This window comes from Rhinolophus sinicus, chromosome 12, assembly GCF_057876585.1.
Source record: "Rhinolophus sinicus isolate RSI-liver-muscle chromosome 12, RSI-T2T, whole genome shotgun sequence".
Lineage (NCBI taxonomy): Eukaryota > Metazoa > Chordata > Mammalia > Chiroptera > Rhinolophidae > Rhinolophus > Rhinolophus sinicus.
Window position 1 is genome coordinate 44,612,513 of NC_142512.1, and position 17,174 is coordinate 44,629,686.

Sequence of the window (17,174 nt, forward strand, 5' to 3'; positions counted from 1 at the left end):
ACAGTTTGCAGCAGCCTTAGAGGACCTGAACGAGGCCATCAAGCTGTGTCCAAACAACCGTGAGATCCAGAGACTTCTGATGAGAGTGGAGGAAGAGTGTAGACAGATGCAGCAGCAGCAGCAGCAGCCGCCCCAGCAGCAGCAGCCCCAGCAGCAGTTAGCAGAAGAAACAGAACCTGAAGCACAGCATGAAGATATATACTCTGTGCAAGACATATTCGAGGAGGAGTACCTGGAACAGGATGTAGAAAATGTTTCCATTGGCCTCCAGACGGAGGCTCGGCCCAGTCAGGGTCTCCCGATCATCCAGAGCCCACCCTCCTCTCCAGCCCATCGGGACTCCGCCTACATCTCTAGCTCACCGCTTGGCTCGCATCAGGTTTTTGACTTCCGGTCCAGTAGCTCTGTAGGTTCTCCCACTAGACAAGGCTATCAGTCCACCTCTCCTGCTCTTTCTCCAACTCACCAGAACTCTCATTACAGGCCCAGTCCACCTCATACTTCCCCAGCTCATCAGGGTGGCTCTTACCGCTTTAGCCCCCCTCCTGTAGGAGGGCAGGGCAAAGAATACCCAAGCCCACCCCCTTCCCCTCTCCGTAGAGGCCCACAGTATCGGGCCAGCCCTCCAGCTGAAAGCATGAGTGTCTATAGATCCCAGTCCGGCTCACCCGTGCGCTATCAGCAAGAAACAAATGTTAGTCAGCTTCCTGGCAGACCAAAATCTCCATTATCCAAAATGGCCCAGCGGCCCTACCAGATGCCTCAGCTTCCTGTGGCAGTTCCCCAGCAAGGGCTCAGGCTACAGCCTGCTAAGGCCCAGATTGTGCGAAGCAACCAGCCCAGCTCTGCGGTTCATTCAAGCACCGTCATCTCCACGGGGGCCTATGGCCAAGTACCCCATTCAATGGCTGGTAAATACCAGTCTTCACAAGGAGACATAGGAGTAAGTCAGAGCCGGTTGGTTTATCAGGGGTCAATTGGGGGGATTGTGGGGGATGGGAGACCTGTGCAGCATGTCCAGGCCAGTCTGAGTGCAGGTGCCATCTGTCAGCATGGAGGGTTGACCAAAGAAGACCTTCCACAGAGACCTTCCTCAGCATATCGAGGTGGCATGAGATACAGCCAGACACCACAGATTGGGCGTAGCCAGTCCGCATCCTATTACCCAGTCTGTCACTCAAAACTAGATCTGGAGCGCTCCTCCAGCCAACTAGGTTCCCCTGATGTGTCACATCTAATCAGAAGACCTATTAGTGTCAACCCTAATGACATTAAACCCCACCCGCCGACTCCCAGGCCATTGCTGCACTCCCAAAGCGTAGGCCTGCGCTTCTCTCCATCCAGCAATAGTATCTCGTCCGCCTCCAACCTAACTCCTACCTTCCGGCCATCCTCCTCGATTCAACAAATGGAGATCCCACTAAAACCGGCATATGATAGGTCATGTGACGAGCTGTCGCCAGTGTCTCCCACTCAGGGAGGTTATCCCAGTGAGCCCACCCGCTCCAGGACCACACCATTCATGGGGATCATAGACAAAACAGCCCGGACTCAGCAGTACCCCCACCTTCACCAGCAGAATCGGACCTGGGCAGTGTCATCAGTGGATACCGTTCTCAGTCCTACGTCTCCAGGCAACCTGCCTCAGCCTGAGTCCTTCAGCCCCCCATCATCCATCAGCAACATTGCCTTTTATAACAAAACCAACAATGCACAGAATGGCCACTTGCTGGAGGACGATTATTACGGCCCCCATGGGATGCTGGCTAATGGGTCCCGCGGAGACCTCTTGGAGAGAGTCAGCCAGGCCTCCTCATATCCCGATGTGAAGGTGGCTCGGACCCTCCCTGTGGCTCAGGCATACCAGGACAACCTGTACAGGCAATTGTCCCGGGACTCTCGACAAGGGCAGACATCCCCTATCAAACCAAAGAGACCATTTGTGGAGTCTAATGTTTAAAAGACGTTTGTTGGAGTGAGACCCATATGTTTTCACTGCACATTTTCAGGCTTGGTTTCCACATTTGAGGTAGTTCTCTGGCTTAATTTCTCATGTAGTTTCTGTGTGGTGTTCGGAGGTGGCAGCCGACATGCTGAGATCCTTTGCATGCAGCCGACTGGGAAGCTGGCCTTCAGTGAGCCAGGACTTCAGTCTCTTGTCTGTGCCCCAGCCACATTCTCTCTCCCTCTCTTCAGATGCCAACGAGGAGATTGTTGTGCCGTGTGCTTTAACCCAGGGAGATCAGACACACTGGTCAGCTTTTTCCAGGAGACAATCGCTTTCACGGATGTTCTTGTCGTGTAAATGTCTTTCTCCTTTTTTACAAAAACTAAGATGTTCTTGTTCGTTTTCTTCTAGGAACTTTAGAGAGCGCGATGCCCCTTTGCCTTCGCATCTTTGTGCAGTGTTATCCAGATAGCCCGCCCCCATGCGTCCTTGTGCCATGGTCTCCTCCCCGACTGCCGGCTCCCTGCAGTCACCAGGTCTTGAATGTCCATTTAGATTCTTGCTGGTCTTCCTGTGGGGGGGTAAAAGGATCAAAGAGAAAGAGAGGAAATGAGTCTGTTAAATTGGAAGGAAAACCAATATAATTCTTTGAAATGTCACTACATTGATCTTCCAAGAAGCATTTTAGGAATATTTAGAAAACAACCAGCCCTTTAAGTATTTCTGTCAGCCAAGGAAATTGGATGGGAATCATAGATATTTTTTAATTCACTGAAAATTGTTCATTAGATTTTTAGCCAACTATTAACCATTAAAAACTATTGATTTTCCGTGGGTGGAGGAAGGAATAAATATATAGGAAGAGAGAAAAAGAAAGGCTGTTCTGGATTCTCAGTGAAAGGCTGTAGAAAATCTTTGATTGGAGAAATCTCCCTTTTAGATCCTGATATATCACGGAGCACATATTCCACAAAAAGCAGACTCCTCCCGAGGGTTGGCTGGTGCAGTAATCCTATTAGTTGGATCTTTGCCTAGAGCCAGATTGTGGTCTACTGGCCTTTTTAAATCCCGATGGTATAGTGAAGAAATCAGTTCGAGAAGCAAATTGAATTATCTTGGGACTGAAAGACTTATTCCCAGAGTTTGCACCCAGGGCCATTGCCATCCGTGCCAGATGTTTTCTAATTCCATTTCAACGTCTATAGTTTCATTATCTATTTGTTTGTTTAGGTAGGGGTGTTTGGCGCGTGATATTTGAAAACAGACACCACAAAGTGTCTCCTTTCAGGGTGAAGAAGGACCCCTTTCAGCCTGGGGGGTGGCACAGGAGCTAGACAGCAAGTCTTCTGATCCAGTCACCCTCCACACATCTGTGTCTTGTAGTCATTTGCTAAGTTGTCCTCTGAGTGACTGAGGCTAGCATGACACGATGGCCAGAACACGATGGCCAGAACCAAAGCCTTACTACAGGCCTGGTACCGAGTGCTTATCAGCTCTTAAAGTTTAACTAACTATACAGTTAAAACTAAACAAAAGAGAGTTAGTTCTCTGTTATTAGAAATCATTCTGCTCTTGTTAGTAAAGGGCTACAGGAAGGGCAATTTCCTGAATAAAAATCCAGATGTGACCAGAGCTGTTTGTAATAATAAGTGTCCTCTGAAAGCATCGCTAAGACAGGGGGAGCATGAAGCTGAGATCAGAAACATTTCTTTACTAATTTAGATTCTGCCAAATGGATGGACCCCTCTGCCCCCAAGCCTGAAATAGACCAGGACTTGTCTCTGTGCTAGAAGCAAACAGCCGGGCTCACTCAAAACCCAGACGTTCCACTCTCTCTGATGCTAAAAGACTCCCTTCTACTCACCTAGAGTGGAGTGGACATCAGTGTCTCTTCTCTCTGTCTCTTTCATCAAGAAGGTGAAATGTACAGCATTAGCACAGCCTACAGCTGGGAGCCCAGCAGCCTCTCACTCCCTCTTTGTCCAGGTCTTAACTCAATTGGGCTTTTGCATCTTACCCCTTTTTAACCACCTCTCACTGAGGAGCTGCTGCTACGTTTTGAAAAATTTCTCAGTGTCTATTAGAAAAGTGCCCCTGCTTATTTGAAACACGACACCACCTGCACTCACCTATGTAGGTGGGTGAACAGGTTCTGTAGTTTTACAAACATACCACTGATGCCACTTCTCCCCAGGGTCTCTCGGTTTTCCAGGATACACAGGAGATTGTAGGGTTTATGCCTTATTGGGCAAAACACCTAAAACATCAACAGTCAAAATGTCAACAGTCAAAATGCAATTCTTTTTTAGCCATTAGAAGAGGGAGTGAATATCACTACTGGGCGCCAGTCGTCTTTGACTCTAAAATGCCAACTGGACCTTACTGGGGGGAGACCAAGATCTTCCTTGTAAGCAGACTGCCTGTGCCCCGTTTGGCTACTTCACTGCCATGGGATGCTCTTAGTACTGTATCTTAGGGATGCCCGTGCCCCAGCAGCACTTGCTGAATCAATGTCTGGCTTCAGGTGTGGGGGAAATTTTTCAAATGAAACTGGTAAGTTCCTCTCACCCAGTTCACATCACCCTGAAATGGAGACAGTGGTGACAAATGTCAACTTATAGGTTTCCCACCAAATTGTATGTTCCGTTCACCCAGAATTCTTGCACTAATGGGTTTCCATCACATCATGTCTATAAATGGGTGCACTTTACTGTTTGAATTTGTAACTCTGATACTGGATATTTAAGTGTGCGTAATGTCTTCATTAGAAAAATAGCAAAACCGCTCTTGTCTTTTAGTGTATTTTTCAAGAAAAAGGAAAAAAGAAAGAAGTCAAGCAGTGGATCACAACATTTATAGCACAAGAAATAATTTGTATATAAGCATCAAAAAGATTAAGAGTTTTTAAATACAAAAAAAAAATGTTTGCAGTGATTTTAAAGTGCTTTTCCAGCAATGTTCTTAGGGACTCCTGAGACATGGTTATTTTATTTACTGGATCAGTAAGGCACACAATTAACAATTAAAAATTAATGTTTATTTACAAAGTAAAGGGAAAAACCTGTGTAACATGAGACTTGGCATGCTGTTGTATCTTGCCCAGGTTGCAGATGTGCGCTATTAAGTCCCAAGTTAATAGAGCACAAACCCTTGTTCTTCTCCCATGTGCCCTCTTTTTAGATGTGTTTAACTTAAACTCGAAGGCTCAGGAAAATTCCACTAATTAGAATCATGTACAGTACCCCAGGTCGATGTCTAGAGATACAAGTTTGCTAATTTAGTTAAGCCTGGATTACTAAACACTTTTCCTAAATTATTGTAAACAGAACAGCTTAGAGAAAGGTATTCTCAGTCCTTATATTGTATAGTAGTTTATGAACCCCTCTCTAAATATTGGTATTTTTGTACTCCAGAGATGTACCCGATAGGAAAAGTAATCGGTATCTAATTTAATATCCATTAAGTATTTTCCTTAGATTTTAGTCATAGACGGTGGGTTCTGTGGACGTCACCTTGCTTCACCAACTTTACCACTAGGTGTCACTGTGGCTCTGCACCAGGCTTGTCTGGTAAGCAACGAGTAACAGCATCTCCTCTTAAGGAGCCTCTTCCAGGCAGCAGGCAGGCCCATTGGCTCAGAGGGTGTAGGAAGGAGAGAACAAAGGTCTGGACAGCGGTCTGCACGCACCTGCACCAGTCGTGGCAAGATAAGCTCTTTGAACACTACCTGCTTTGGACCTTCAGCCAGGCAGAGGCTGGGAGGAGGTTGACTAGAAGGCCCCCGCTCTGGTGGGTGGGAGGATGGGTACGCAGAAGAGCCCTTTCTTCCCCCAGGAGCACCTATATCAGTTCCTCTTGGCCTCCAGCTTCTACAACTCCAGAGGTGTCACTGTTGGATGGTTTGATTCAAAGATAGTTATTTTTCTACTGCAGAAATGCCTTGGACAAAACCAGTTGCTTACTGAATCTTTGCCACAAAAATGGAGCGGGCTCCCCCGGGGGCAGGAGGTGCCCATCCCTGTCCCAGCCTAACCCGCCCTGCCTGTCTATCCTTGGGCTGCCCACTTCTCCAGAAGCTAACCGGCAGAGGCAGCCGGCTGCTGCTTCCTCACCGGGGGCCGTGCTGCCCTGTCGCATGTGCATTAGGAGGTGTGGCTTTTCTCCTTTTCCTCCAGGAACTCCAGACTGACCATCTAACCATGACTAACAACAATGAACAAAGGGCTTAGGGGTAAGAGCTACCTACAAAGACGTGTCATGGAAACCTTCACCGTGCAATGCCTTGAACTCAGCTCTGGCTGCTCCCGAGAAGAGGTGGCTGGCTGGGGGCCTGGACACAGCACAGTGGGGCTGGTGGGGCCATGTGCAGAGCTACTTGAATAACCACTGGGTCTTCATCAACTCCTCCTACTACAGACCACTCAAGGGCTGAAGTGTTGGTAACCTGCGTTTCGGTGTCCCATGCCTCACAGCAGCTGAACCACCCTGACATGCTTGTGGCCACATGAGGCCCCAAGTCAGAGCTTTGAAAGTCAGTACCAAATGAACGCCTAATTGGACACCAAAAATCAAGTGTTACTTTCATGTCTCCTCACCCATATCACCTCATTTCTTCCTGCTGAGTCTGTGATATCTCCACCAAGCTGACCTGCCAGGTTTTCGCTGGATGCATATAGATGCAGGCCAGCATTGCTTTCGTTGTTTTCAGACCTACTCTGTGGAAAGGAAGGAGCCGAGCCTCTTTGTTTCTGTAGCACTTGCGGGCTGGATTTTTCTTTGGCCTAATCACTAACCAGAACACCTGGTTAGAGGGACTCAACTCAAACCCTTTGGTCCCCAGGACCAGACAGAGTTAATTCTGGAAAATTCAGTACTTGAATGTACCTGCCTTATTGTGTACCAACCTAACTGGAAAAAAAGAGTTAGAAATGCTGGCTCCCGTTCGCTACTTCATTCACAAGTTATTTTGGAAATCTGTAAGTTACACTTCCTGTTCTGGTTTGTTTTTTGTTTTTTGTTGTTTTTTTCTTTGGCTGATTCCTGCTGAGTGGGGCCGGTTCCTCGTCAGGCTCAGGGCAGGTGCCATTCTCAGGCATGGCCTCCTTTCCATCTAGCACAGCGTCTTTGTCTCTGTTCTGTCTCCTCCAAATCCAAGATGATTTTAATTAGTACAGACATGTACAGTCTACAATTAAAGAGTGATTTGTACTAATATGATTTTGATTCTTCCTCCTCTTTGCTGTCCTTTCAAGACACTTGCTGGAAAAAGCTTTAATGCACTTAGTTTTCCTTTAGGTTTTCTATAACTCAGATGTAAAGGACTTTCTCTGTACAGTATATTATCCGATGCATGTTTGTTCTCTGATATATTGAACACCACACAGTTGTGAACTCGTGCCGTGGGGATGCCCCACACCCAGCAGAGGCATCCAGCCCCCTGTGTATAAGGAAAGATTTTCCTTTGCTGTACTTGCTTGAGCAGTTTTATTGTCTGTACATGTGAGCTGTGTGAGATAGATGTGACAAGTTAAATGAATGCATTTTCCTGCCCATGTATACAGATCGCCATCTGTACAGTGAACTGTATGTATGAAAGCAAATGTACTTATTTATAAATGGGTAACACTTGGAAAAACATGGCGTTGTGGTGCTTTCTCCTTCCGTTACAATACCTCTCCAGGGAGCTGACTCTCAAGCTCACCCTCTCCGAGGCCCACAGTGCCAAGGAAACCCGCGAGGACGACTTGGGCACGTTCAGGTGAAGGCCAAATTTGTGATGATTTGTTTGGTCTCTTGTGCAACATTCAGAATCACCCCTTCAGGCTTTATTCACTCATGGAAGTGATTGAGCGCCTCCTTGGAGATGGACCCTGATAGGCACTCGAGCACTGTGGACAAGGGAAGAGTCTGAGGGCCTGTCCGCAAAGGCCCCCTGCATTTGTTGAGAAAGGGAGGCTTATTCTTCCGTGGAAGAGTTTTTCTCCACCATACCAACGGAGCACTGAGCTCTTGTTTTTCACTTCACTAGCTGAGGCTGTACCCTAATCCAGTTACCGTACCAAAATGCAAGGCTGAAGCAGACTGCCAGTTACAGCTATTAAGGTTAGAGACTGCATGCAGGGGAGGGACCGGAGGCAGCCTTAGCTGTAGTTCCCAGGGCTGTCAATGCGGGAAGCCCACTGCTTCCAGTGTTTTTATTTTCTTCAAAAATCTGGCCAGAAATTCCAGTCCTCACCATATAGAGAGCTAGACAGCTGCGTCGTGAATGGAGATAGTTCCTGAAACTGGCTGGAGACTCAGAACCTTTTTTGAAAAGCCAGCACTGAGTCCTGCCTTGCTGGCTAGCTGCACCTCTGCGTCAGGGACTAGCAAGGAAGGAGACCACTTCCTCACGACAGCAGATTGTCCTGAACAAACGTGCCCTGCTGTGTAACTACAGCCATTTCTCCCAACGACCAAAGCTGGGGAAGCAGAACCACTCTGGGCATGCACGGTCGGTCATCACAGCCCGGACACCAGAATTGCCTTTAAAGAGGCAAGGAGAGGACTCCGGAAGGAATCACCTGCTCCATCTGAAAATTATTCCTGGGCGGCTCCAGGTACGTCATTAAAAATCAAAAACAGGTAAGTGGTTGGGAAAGAAACAACACTTTTTAAGGATTCCTGGGACACTGGAAGAAAGGTGAAGGTAATGATTCCTAAAAAGCTTATGCTTAAAAGGAATTTGCCTGAACCTGACTAAAACACCACTCAGAGCAGCAGCAGACAGCTAACCAGCAAGTTCTTTGTTCTCCCAAGTCCCAAATCAGACTGTTCTCTTCTTTTCATTCTCCAGCAGGCACCCTTTAGCAGCTCCTTGGAGGCCATGCACCGCTGTGCCCACGAGCATGTGGTAAGCCAGGCTCCCTTCCATAGGCTGGGGTGGGTGGGCTGAGACTGAGGGGAGGAACATGGTGTCATCTTTTCAGCTTTAAAAATGGAAGCTGGAAGAGCCTGGAGAAACTTGGAAACTGAGTCCTCCTTTCCCAGGAACAAGACTAGGGCTTTCATAATAAGGGTATTGTGTCTGGAAGGGCCTGTGATAAAAAGGACGGTCCCTCAGAAGAGACAATGCTCAGAGTCTATTGTGATGGGCCATTCTCTTGAGATGCCCATTGTGTCCCACCTGTGATAGGGACTTGACACATGTTCTCTAATTTAGTCCTCACATAACCTCTGACAGACGACATTACTCTCTCCAAAACGCCAATGAGGAAGCAGATCCTGAGAGCTTAAACTGCTCAACACAGGCGAAGGTGGGACTGAATCTGATCTGCCTGGGAAGATTTGCCCCTATAGGGTCAGTCTAAGAAAAGCAAGCACCCGAGTGCCCGCAGATGGAGCACAGGCAGTGGGTCCAAAAGGACGCTTGGAGAATGCTACGTAGTGCTCCTTTGGAGAAACAACCCTGCCAAGGTCAAGAGGAATAACTTTGGAAACTCGAGGTGTTCCAAACCCAGTAAGAAGGTGGGGTCCCTCCTGAGGAGGTGAAGGAGTGCCCCTCTGGGGGCAGACGCATCATCCTCTGGGATCATTTGAATGTTCACGAACACAAAGACCCTTAAGATTCAGAGACGAGCACAAAAGCCGGAAGTGGGATGGCACACTCACAGGGTCAAGTGCCTCTGCCCTCACCGAGAGCCAGCCCTGACCTTGATTCAGACCGGCTGGGGAACATGTATCGAGCCACATGCTTTACATGCTTTTAAGCAAATGAAGGTCCACATAGAAGCCTTGATTCAGGAGAAAGATGCTACAGATGCATAAAGCAAAGACCACTCAAGGTCTGGCTCATGTATGTTAGAAACCAGATACCGTACTTAAACATTAGGAAGAAGGAATTCATGTCACCGAAGGGTCATTTACCTGCCTAGAGGATTTGCTGTACAGTCTGTTTAAAGAATGAGCCCCTGGCTAAGTTCTGAAGATGTTTTAAGTGACAGTGCTTTTCAGGAGCACACAGTACATCGTGGTGAGATCCCACCCTACCTTACTGTAAACACATCTGCCGGGCCCTAGGAATTGATCTAAAGTGGAACCTCGGCTTGTTTTCAAAGCTTTGCTTCTCTTCTTAAGGAATAAAGAGACGTTTTAAAAAGAAAAAAGTTGAATGCTGGGGAAACTTCTTGCCAAGGCCCTTATGAGGCCCTCACAGTTACACCCTCCAGGCCACTCTCTCTGGGGTGAGAAAAGGGTTTCTCTAAACACGTGGAAGACCTTCTCCTCTGCTCCAGAGACAGGACAGTTATGGCCATTTCAGAGCCTATGCCACGATAAATATCAGTCACTTTACCTTCTGTACCCAGCTCGGGGATATTCGATTTCTCTCAACCCTAGTAAAACTAACTTCATGTACCTGACTCTGCTAAAAGCACTGGCTCCTTTTATTGTCACAGTAAATGATGATAACAGGTGAGAGATCTGCTGTAGACATTTATTAAATCTGTTGCACCAACACTACATTGTACTTCACAGAAGATTGGCCACAGGCAAAGTAAAAAAAAAACCACTGGATCAGCTTTCAGGAGGCCTCTTGGTTCCCTAGTCATCCAACACACACTTTGGCAAACAGACCAGTTTATAGACTTACACTGCAAATCTGAGGTTCCGTTTCTCTCGTGGCATTCTGACAAGGGAGACAAATGTACTTTGGTAGTTTGTCTAAGGTGGAGTTTTTCCTACATGTAAACACTGGACTACATGAGTGTGTGCCAGGTGATGAAAAGAATTGATGGCACCCCTGCCCCTGCCCATTCTAAACAGGGCCAACACCCTCTCGTCCAGGCTGCAGTGGAGACAGGAGAGGCTCTGCAGGAGCCCCGGCAGCCCTGCGGGGGAGGGCGCTGGACCACAGCCACCTGCTCGGAGAAGTGGCATCGCCGGAGGCAGGACCCACTGCCAAAGCTGAGGATTAGAAATCTGAGCAGTAGAGGCCGACTAGCCCCTTTCTCTAAGGCAGCATTTAGGTGTGGAAAAGGCCGCCGTTAAAAGAATAGATTTGGAAATTTCATGAATTTTCTCATTTAAGTAACCTGTGTCTGTCTCAAACTGTGTCATGCTCTTCAAAGGCCAGAAAATGAGGAAAACAAGGAGAGATATTTGCCAAGTCCAAGAAGTACACGATCAATGCTCTAATCACATTATTTCTAAACTGAAGCCAAACAGTGACTCAGCTAACAGCATAACACACGCATGAGGTTGGGGGGATTAATCTGATTCCAACTCAGCCCCAACTTCCTGCAAGGATGGGCCCCCATAAGCTAAGGGTGTATGAAGCCCTCCCTCCCCTTGAACAGAAGCAGGCAGCCACCACCACCACCCCACACACACACAGACACACACCATATAAAAAGAAAGTGGGTAACAGCAGCAGCTTTTCCTTTTAAAAAAGGTTTGTGTCCTCACCTCTGGTCAGAACAGTGCCTGTGCTGGCTCATGAGGGTGGGGATGTGGGAGCTCGCAGGCTGAGCTGCAAGGTAACCCACCACCCACAACAGCCAACACGAGGGTGGGGGGGCGTCTCTTTCCTCTTCAGCTGCCAAGGGTAGGTTTGTCTGAAGTCCTGTGCTCCTATCCCCTCTCCCAGCAAAGCCGTCCTGGGGCCAAAGAGTTAAAGAAAGGGAAGGCTCCACAGCACAGCCAGGCCAAAGCCACTCGCCAGAGCTTCCCAGGGGCCAGTCCCTCCCCTCTCCTGGGGACCCTCGCTCTGAACACCAACATAGTTTACCCATAGTATCACTTGCTCCACTGCCAAAGTCTGGGCCCAATCAGACCACGTGTTTACTCAGGCTAGCGAGACTCCTGGTTTGAATTCAGCTTCACAAAGCAAGTCTTGGCTTTGCTGGGCCTGTCGCTGAGGCCCCAGGGTTTCTCCCACTGCTTTGTGCTCTCTGCAGGCCCTGGACTGCGGGCTCGAGGGAGGGGGTGCTCTCCATCTCCTTTAGGGATCTGAGTTTCTGCAACCAGGACTGACTACCCAAAAGCCTACCCAAAGCTTCTCCATTTGAGGGAATGACGGGGACAGTAGGGGTAGGGGAGCATGACAGGACACTAAAGCAGCAGCAAAGAGGAAAGCAGAGGCGGCCAAGCCCTAAGCCCCAGAATTCACTGCTCAAAGAGGCACACAGCCCCCACACTCCCTACCCACTCAGCCCAGCCATCCTGGGGAGCCAGGAATCCTGAAGGCAGCCTCAGTGGCTGTGAGAAAGACACCTGTCACAACCCCCGGAATTGAGGACACCTGCCAGACGCAGGCCCCTCCCCACAGGACAAGGACAGCCAGTCACTGGGAGCTGGGGCTGTCGCCCTCTGTCAGCGTCTTGAAGTCCATGGAAAGAGCTTGTTCTTCTGCCTGGGAGGGCCGCTTCCACTCGACGCGAGTCAAGATGTAGAGCACAACCACGCCAAAGCCGGCCAGCAGCAGGCCCAGCACGTTGGCCAGGACACCCTCCGGCTCGAAAGTGCTGTACTTGGACCTGCAGGGTCACGGTGGGAGGAGCCACCCGAGGGGTCACCATTCAGCCAAATGCCATTTGCACCTGGGCCAGCAAGATGCGCCCCCAGCCCCATCATCCCCCTGGGTGGCTAACTCCACAGAGAGCTGGCCCAGAAGACAGAGGTCCAGGGAAGCAGGACATAGGGCTCTGTCTCTGTGGGGACCACGGCACAGGACACTCACCCGAGTTTAAACAGCAGCGCCTCCTTCAGGCCCAGCAGGGCTGTGCCCACAGAGAGGAGGAAGATGGTGGCACCAAAGAAGACATGCTGTGGGCGGTAGCGGCTCCGCAGAGAAAACGAAGCTCCAGGGAACAGGAAGAAACTAAAGCCCACCAGCCACTAGACAGAAAGAAAGAAAGGCAGGTTGGTGCCAGGGACTGAGCTGGCCATCGTGTGACCAACCCAGGGACATCCAGGCCGGCTGCGAAGCCCTCCCCCCACCCATGGTTTCCTGCTTCCAGGAGCGTGGTGGGGGGACGCTAAGCACTGTGGGAAAGGCCCCGACCCCCGCGTTCCAGGCCAGGTCCCGTTCATCATACTTGTACACCAAGTATGGCCTGTAGCCAAACACATGCGCATGGCAGCTGAAGGGCACCAGGAGCCAAGGCCCCCTCCCCTGTGAAATCCTGGCTTTGTACACACTTCCAATCTGAAAGCAGCATCCAGCTGCACTAAAGCAGCCCTTTCACCTATGGGAACAGCCTGGAGAAGGGCTCTTCTGTGGCACGTCGCTGTGGGACTGGAAGGACTCACCTGGACAAAGTAGAGCACCAAGACAAGCATTCCACACCAGCTGTGCAGGCTGTACAGGTCCGCGTAGCCCTGCTTCCTGTGGTAGTCAAACACCGCCACCAGGCCTGGGCCGGAGAGCAGGGGTCACGTGAGGACAGGCCAGCGGGGGAGGAAGGGGGGAGGTGACCCAAGGGAAACCTGACTAGCCAGGCCTTCTGGGCTCTCATCCCAGCACCCAGTGTCCCTGCCTGGAATGCCTGGAAGGAGTGGGAGGGCCAGGGAGGGGGAGTGCATGGGGAGGCTGTTCCCCGGAACTCACCCACCAGGGCGATGACGAACGCAAAGACATGCAGCAGCCCGTGCAGGACTTTGGTTGTGCGTTTGGCCTCGTTCCTGAAGACACGATAAACCAGCAGGGCTGTGGGGATGAGAGAGGGAAGGGCAGTGCACTCCCCTGAGCTCCAGGCCTTCCTGCCATGGGCAGCAAGGAGACACACCTTGGCTGAGAGCTGACCTGATTTAAGGACTTGATCGGGCTCCTCAGCCCCAGGAAGTGGAAGAGAAGGGGCCCTCAAGCCATGTGTGCCCTCGCACTGCCCTCCCCACCCACCACCTTCTTGTCACGTGTCCTGTGTATTCCAGGCTGTGTTTTAGGTTCATCGTGAAGTCACCCTCAGGTGTCCCCAAGCTTTTGAGGTCATCTTTTAGCTATGACGGTCCTCAACGAGTCCAACAGTGAAGCCTGCTCCAAAATTCACTATTCTGAACAAGCAGGGTGGGCGCCAGCACCACCTTGCTCCTACTCCCCCAGTTTCAAACTGCCCCTGCAGAAGCCGGCCTCAGCTCCCAGCCCAGCCCCTGGGCCTCCCCTCCATGAAGAACCCCCACCCGTGGGTGCTCCTGGTGGAAGCAAGAGGTAAAAGAGCTGGGACAAGCTGGAAAGGAGGTGCCACCCACCAACCTCAGGGCTCCTGTTTGGACTCCCAGTGTCCCCAGGCTCTAAGCCAGCTTCCTTCTCTGACTCTTTTCTAGACTCTCACATCTGTCTAACAGCAAGAGACCTCAGGGGTGATCAGGGTCCGCAAACTGCCTCTCTCAGAAGGAGCAGCTCACGGGAAGCAGGGGAGGGACTCACCGTCTCCTTGCAGGAAGATGAGGCCTATGACCATGCAGAGGGGATGCACGTTAAACTGCAGGGCCTCCTCCCAGGCAATGCCTCCTCGGTACAGACCGAGCCAAGCACCAGTCATGGCCACGACCATCAGGCCCAGCAATTGGGAGAAAGCCACATAGTAGGGAAGCGCTCCGGGGCTAGATGCCGTGCTGGCACGGCTCTCCATGCTGAGGTGGCAGCTGCAGGAAAAACAGCAGAGCTCAGAGGGGCAGCCCACAAACTCCAAATGGTACATCCCAGGCCCCTCAAGGCCGACCCCTGCCATCCCCTCTCTACCCCATTCCCCAGGCTCTGTGCCATTGCGGTGCTCACAAGTATGTCACTGTTCCCATTCTACAGACATGAACATGGCGGCTCAAGGTGGTTTGGGAAAGCCGTGCTCTGGGGCTCCACGTGGGAGTGGGTTTCCGGGCTCCTCTGCCCAGTCCCCCCAGCGTTTCTACAGCCTCGCCCAGGGTCAGGATGGCCTTCGCGCCAACTCTTCACGTTGAATCTGTTGGTTCTCCTGACCCAGGGCCCAGCCTGGCCTGCACACCCCGGGGGATGGGAGGAGACAGGCAGGCAATGAACAGCATGGCTTCCGTCTGCTTTGCCAAGGTGCTGGCAAAGGGCAGAGCACTCAGCTCCACTCCCTAGATGGCTGCCCACTGGCCTCTTGCCCACTCTCCCGGCCTCTCCCAGCAGCGGTGGAAACATCCTGCCTCTCCTTCATTAGCAACAGAGAATGACGGCTGAGCAGAGACGTTTGACTAACAAATTTTTGGGTCACCCTTCTAATTCTGAGCACAAGCTCTCTACCCTTACTGCTCAAGAACTAGTTTCCAGTCGTCCCGGCCCTGTCCTTCTGGTGACTGGAGGCTGTGTTTGCCACATCTGACAACTGTTGGCAACTCCACCATTAAGCGGGGGGTGGAGGGAGAGATAGTAATACATACTCCCTACAGTAAAATACAGATACGCAACAAAAAATTACAAGTAATCAACATTTTGATTTTATATCCTTACATCTTTTTCTTCAAGATATATATTACACACACACACACACACACACACACACACACACACACACACATTCTTTTATGGAAACAGGATCCTACAATTTCTAACCTGCTAGGTTCCTTTTTAGGTTTTTGATACATTCTGTCAAATCAAAAACACTCGCACGGCAGGTGGGAACACCTGTTTCCAGAATCCCTGGCAGGCAATGAACCCCTATGTCTGGAACTCTTGCCTCTGTCCTTACCTTTCACCTCTATCCCAGTGACTCCTAAATCTAGTGCCAGTTCTGTCCTCTCCCCCAAATTCAAACTCCATTTCTCACCGTCCACCAATATCTCTACCTGGACATCCTCAAACACTTCAAACTCAGCACATCCAAAGTCACACCCCTGACCTCCCAGGTAGCTAGTGTGGCTGTCCTTCCCCTAGGCCCAGTGCTGACACCTGCACCTACAGGCCACAGAATCCCAGGGGTTCTCCCCAAGGCCTCTCACCATCACTTCCCTGCTGGCCATCTTCACTGTCACCACCCCAGCCAGGGCACGGAGCTTCTGCCCCCATCTCTCTACCCTCTTCAGTCTGCCTGACCCACTAGTGACAGGGACAGAGTCATGTGGCCCCGCCCCACACAAACAGCCACTCACTCCCTGCCAGTGAAAAGCCAACTCCATAACATGATCCTAACTCAGTTTCCAGCGGCAACCCCAAGTCCACTTGGGGGAGACTGTCCCTGTCGCTAGATCTAACACCACAACCTGTTGTCATTATTCCCGCCACCTCACACTCCTCTGCACACGCTCCCTGCTCCCTGCAACAGCCACCTCTTCCACTTCCCCAGCCCACCCTCAGCCACGATCTGAAATGAGCATCACTTTGTCTCCCTCCTCCGCCCCCCAAGACTGGCCAGGAGCTTTCTTACCCTCCTGGTGTCGCCCTCTGTAAGCTCACGGGGGGCCTCTCTGCTGAGCACCCAGTGAGCTCCCTGAAGGCAGGGAGTGCGGCTCACTCTCCTCGAGTGTCCTCCGGGATCTAGTCCCTTACCCGACTCTAACAGGGAAAATGTACTGAAGAGAAACGCTGTCTCCCTCGCCTTATTAGATTCATCCCCAGAGAGCCCAGGGCAGTCACAATCTGATTAGCTCTGAATTAGGAAGAAGGAAGAAACACACCCTGCCACTGTTGAACCTGCCACAGCTTCTGCGCCAGCAGCGTGACTAGCAAGAACAGAAGTGGGAGCTCAGGGCAACAAAGGACTGTCGCCCCTGAACCTCAGAGCCACTCGGTGGTGAGGCAAGCCAGAGCCAGCTTGTTTCCCTCCCAACCAATCTCCCAGGGACACAGGCAGAAATTGGAGTGAGGGTCTCTTTGAATCTGTGATAAGAAGTATGGGGTGGCGGGGTGGGGGGAGGGGGCAGGATGAAGAGGGTAAAGGAGGTCAAATATATGGTGATCTCCAGGTACAGAGGGTCAGAATTGAGTTGAATTGTAGGATACCCAGTCAGTGTCTGCTGAGCTTGGGAGAAGTGCCTGGCAGTGTTGAAAAGAAAACCCACATTGGAATGGTGCCATGACCGTGTGTGGCTATAACGCTCTACACTGTAAATTCATATACTGGACTCCCCGGGAAGTCAGAACCCTGATATTGTTTGCTCCTCACGATGGTGGAGTGGATGGAGATGCATGCTTGTTTGCTGGGAGGACACAACCTCGTGGCTCGGGAACCCCTACTCTGTACTCAGCACCTCCCACTTTCTCCCATTTAATCCTCTCAATAACACTGATAAG

The 17,174-nt window shown here is 50.7% G+C and overlaps 2 protein-coding genes across 24 annotated transcripts in view; one reads left to right on the forward strand and one right to left on the reverse strand.

Moving 5' to 3' along the window:
- Positions 1-7,585, forward strand: part of TANC2 (tetratricopeptide repeat, ankyrin repeat and coiled-coil containing 2) — a 341,550-nt gene extending 333,965 nt beyond the window's left edge. For all 13 annotated transcript variants that reach the window (XM_074320171.2, XM_074320170.2, XM_074320174.2 and 10 more), the window contains one exon: positions 1-7,585. In XM_074320171.2, the coding sequence (XP_074176272.2) occupies positions 1-1,960 (1,960 nt within the window). In that variant the 3' untranslated portion in view covers positions 1,961-7,585.
- The window catches only part of CYB561 (cytochrome b561), a 20,599-nt gene continuing 5,667 nt past the window's right edge, over positions 2,243-17,174 (reverse strand). For 3 of the 11 annotated variants that reach the window (XM_074320183.2, XM_074320187.2, XM_074320185.2), the window contains exons 2-6: positions 14,352-14,569; positions 13,536-13,634; positions 13,238-13,341; positions 12,666-12,823; positions 2,243-2,519 (exon numbers count right to left, since the gene is read on the reverse strand). In XM_074320183.2, the coding sequence (XP_074176284.1) occupies positions 2,243-2,519; positions 12,666-12,823; positions 13,238-13,341; positions 13,536-13,634; positions 14,352-14,569 (856 nt within the window). Of the gene's footprint in view, positions 2,520-5,776; positions 12,463-12,665; positions 12,824-13,237; positions 13,342-13,535; positions 13,635-14,351; positions 14,570-14,702; positions 15,319-15,883; positions 15,983-16,308; positions 16,491-17,174 lie in introns of those variants that run through there. The other 8 variants (XM_019732935.3, XM_019732939.3, XM_019732938.3 and 5 more) reach the window with 6 other exon arrangements.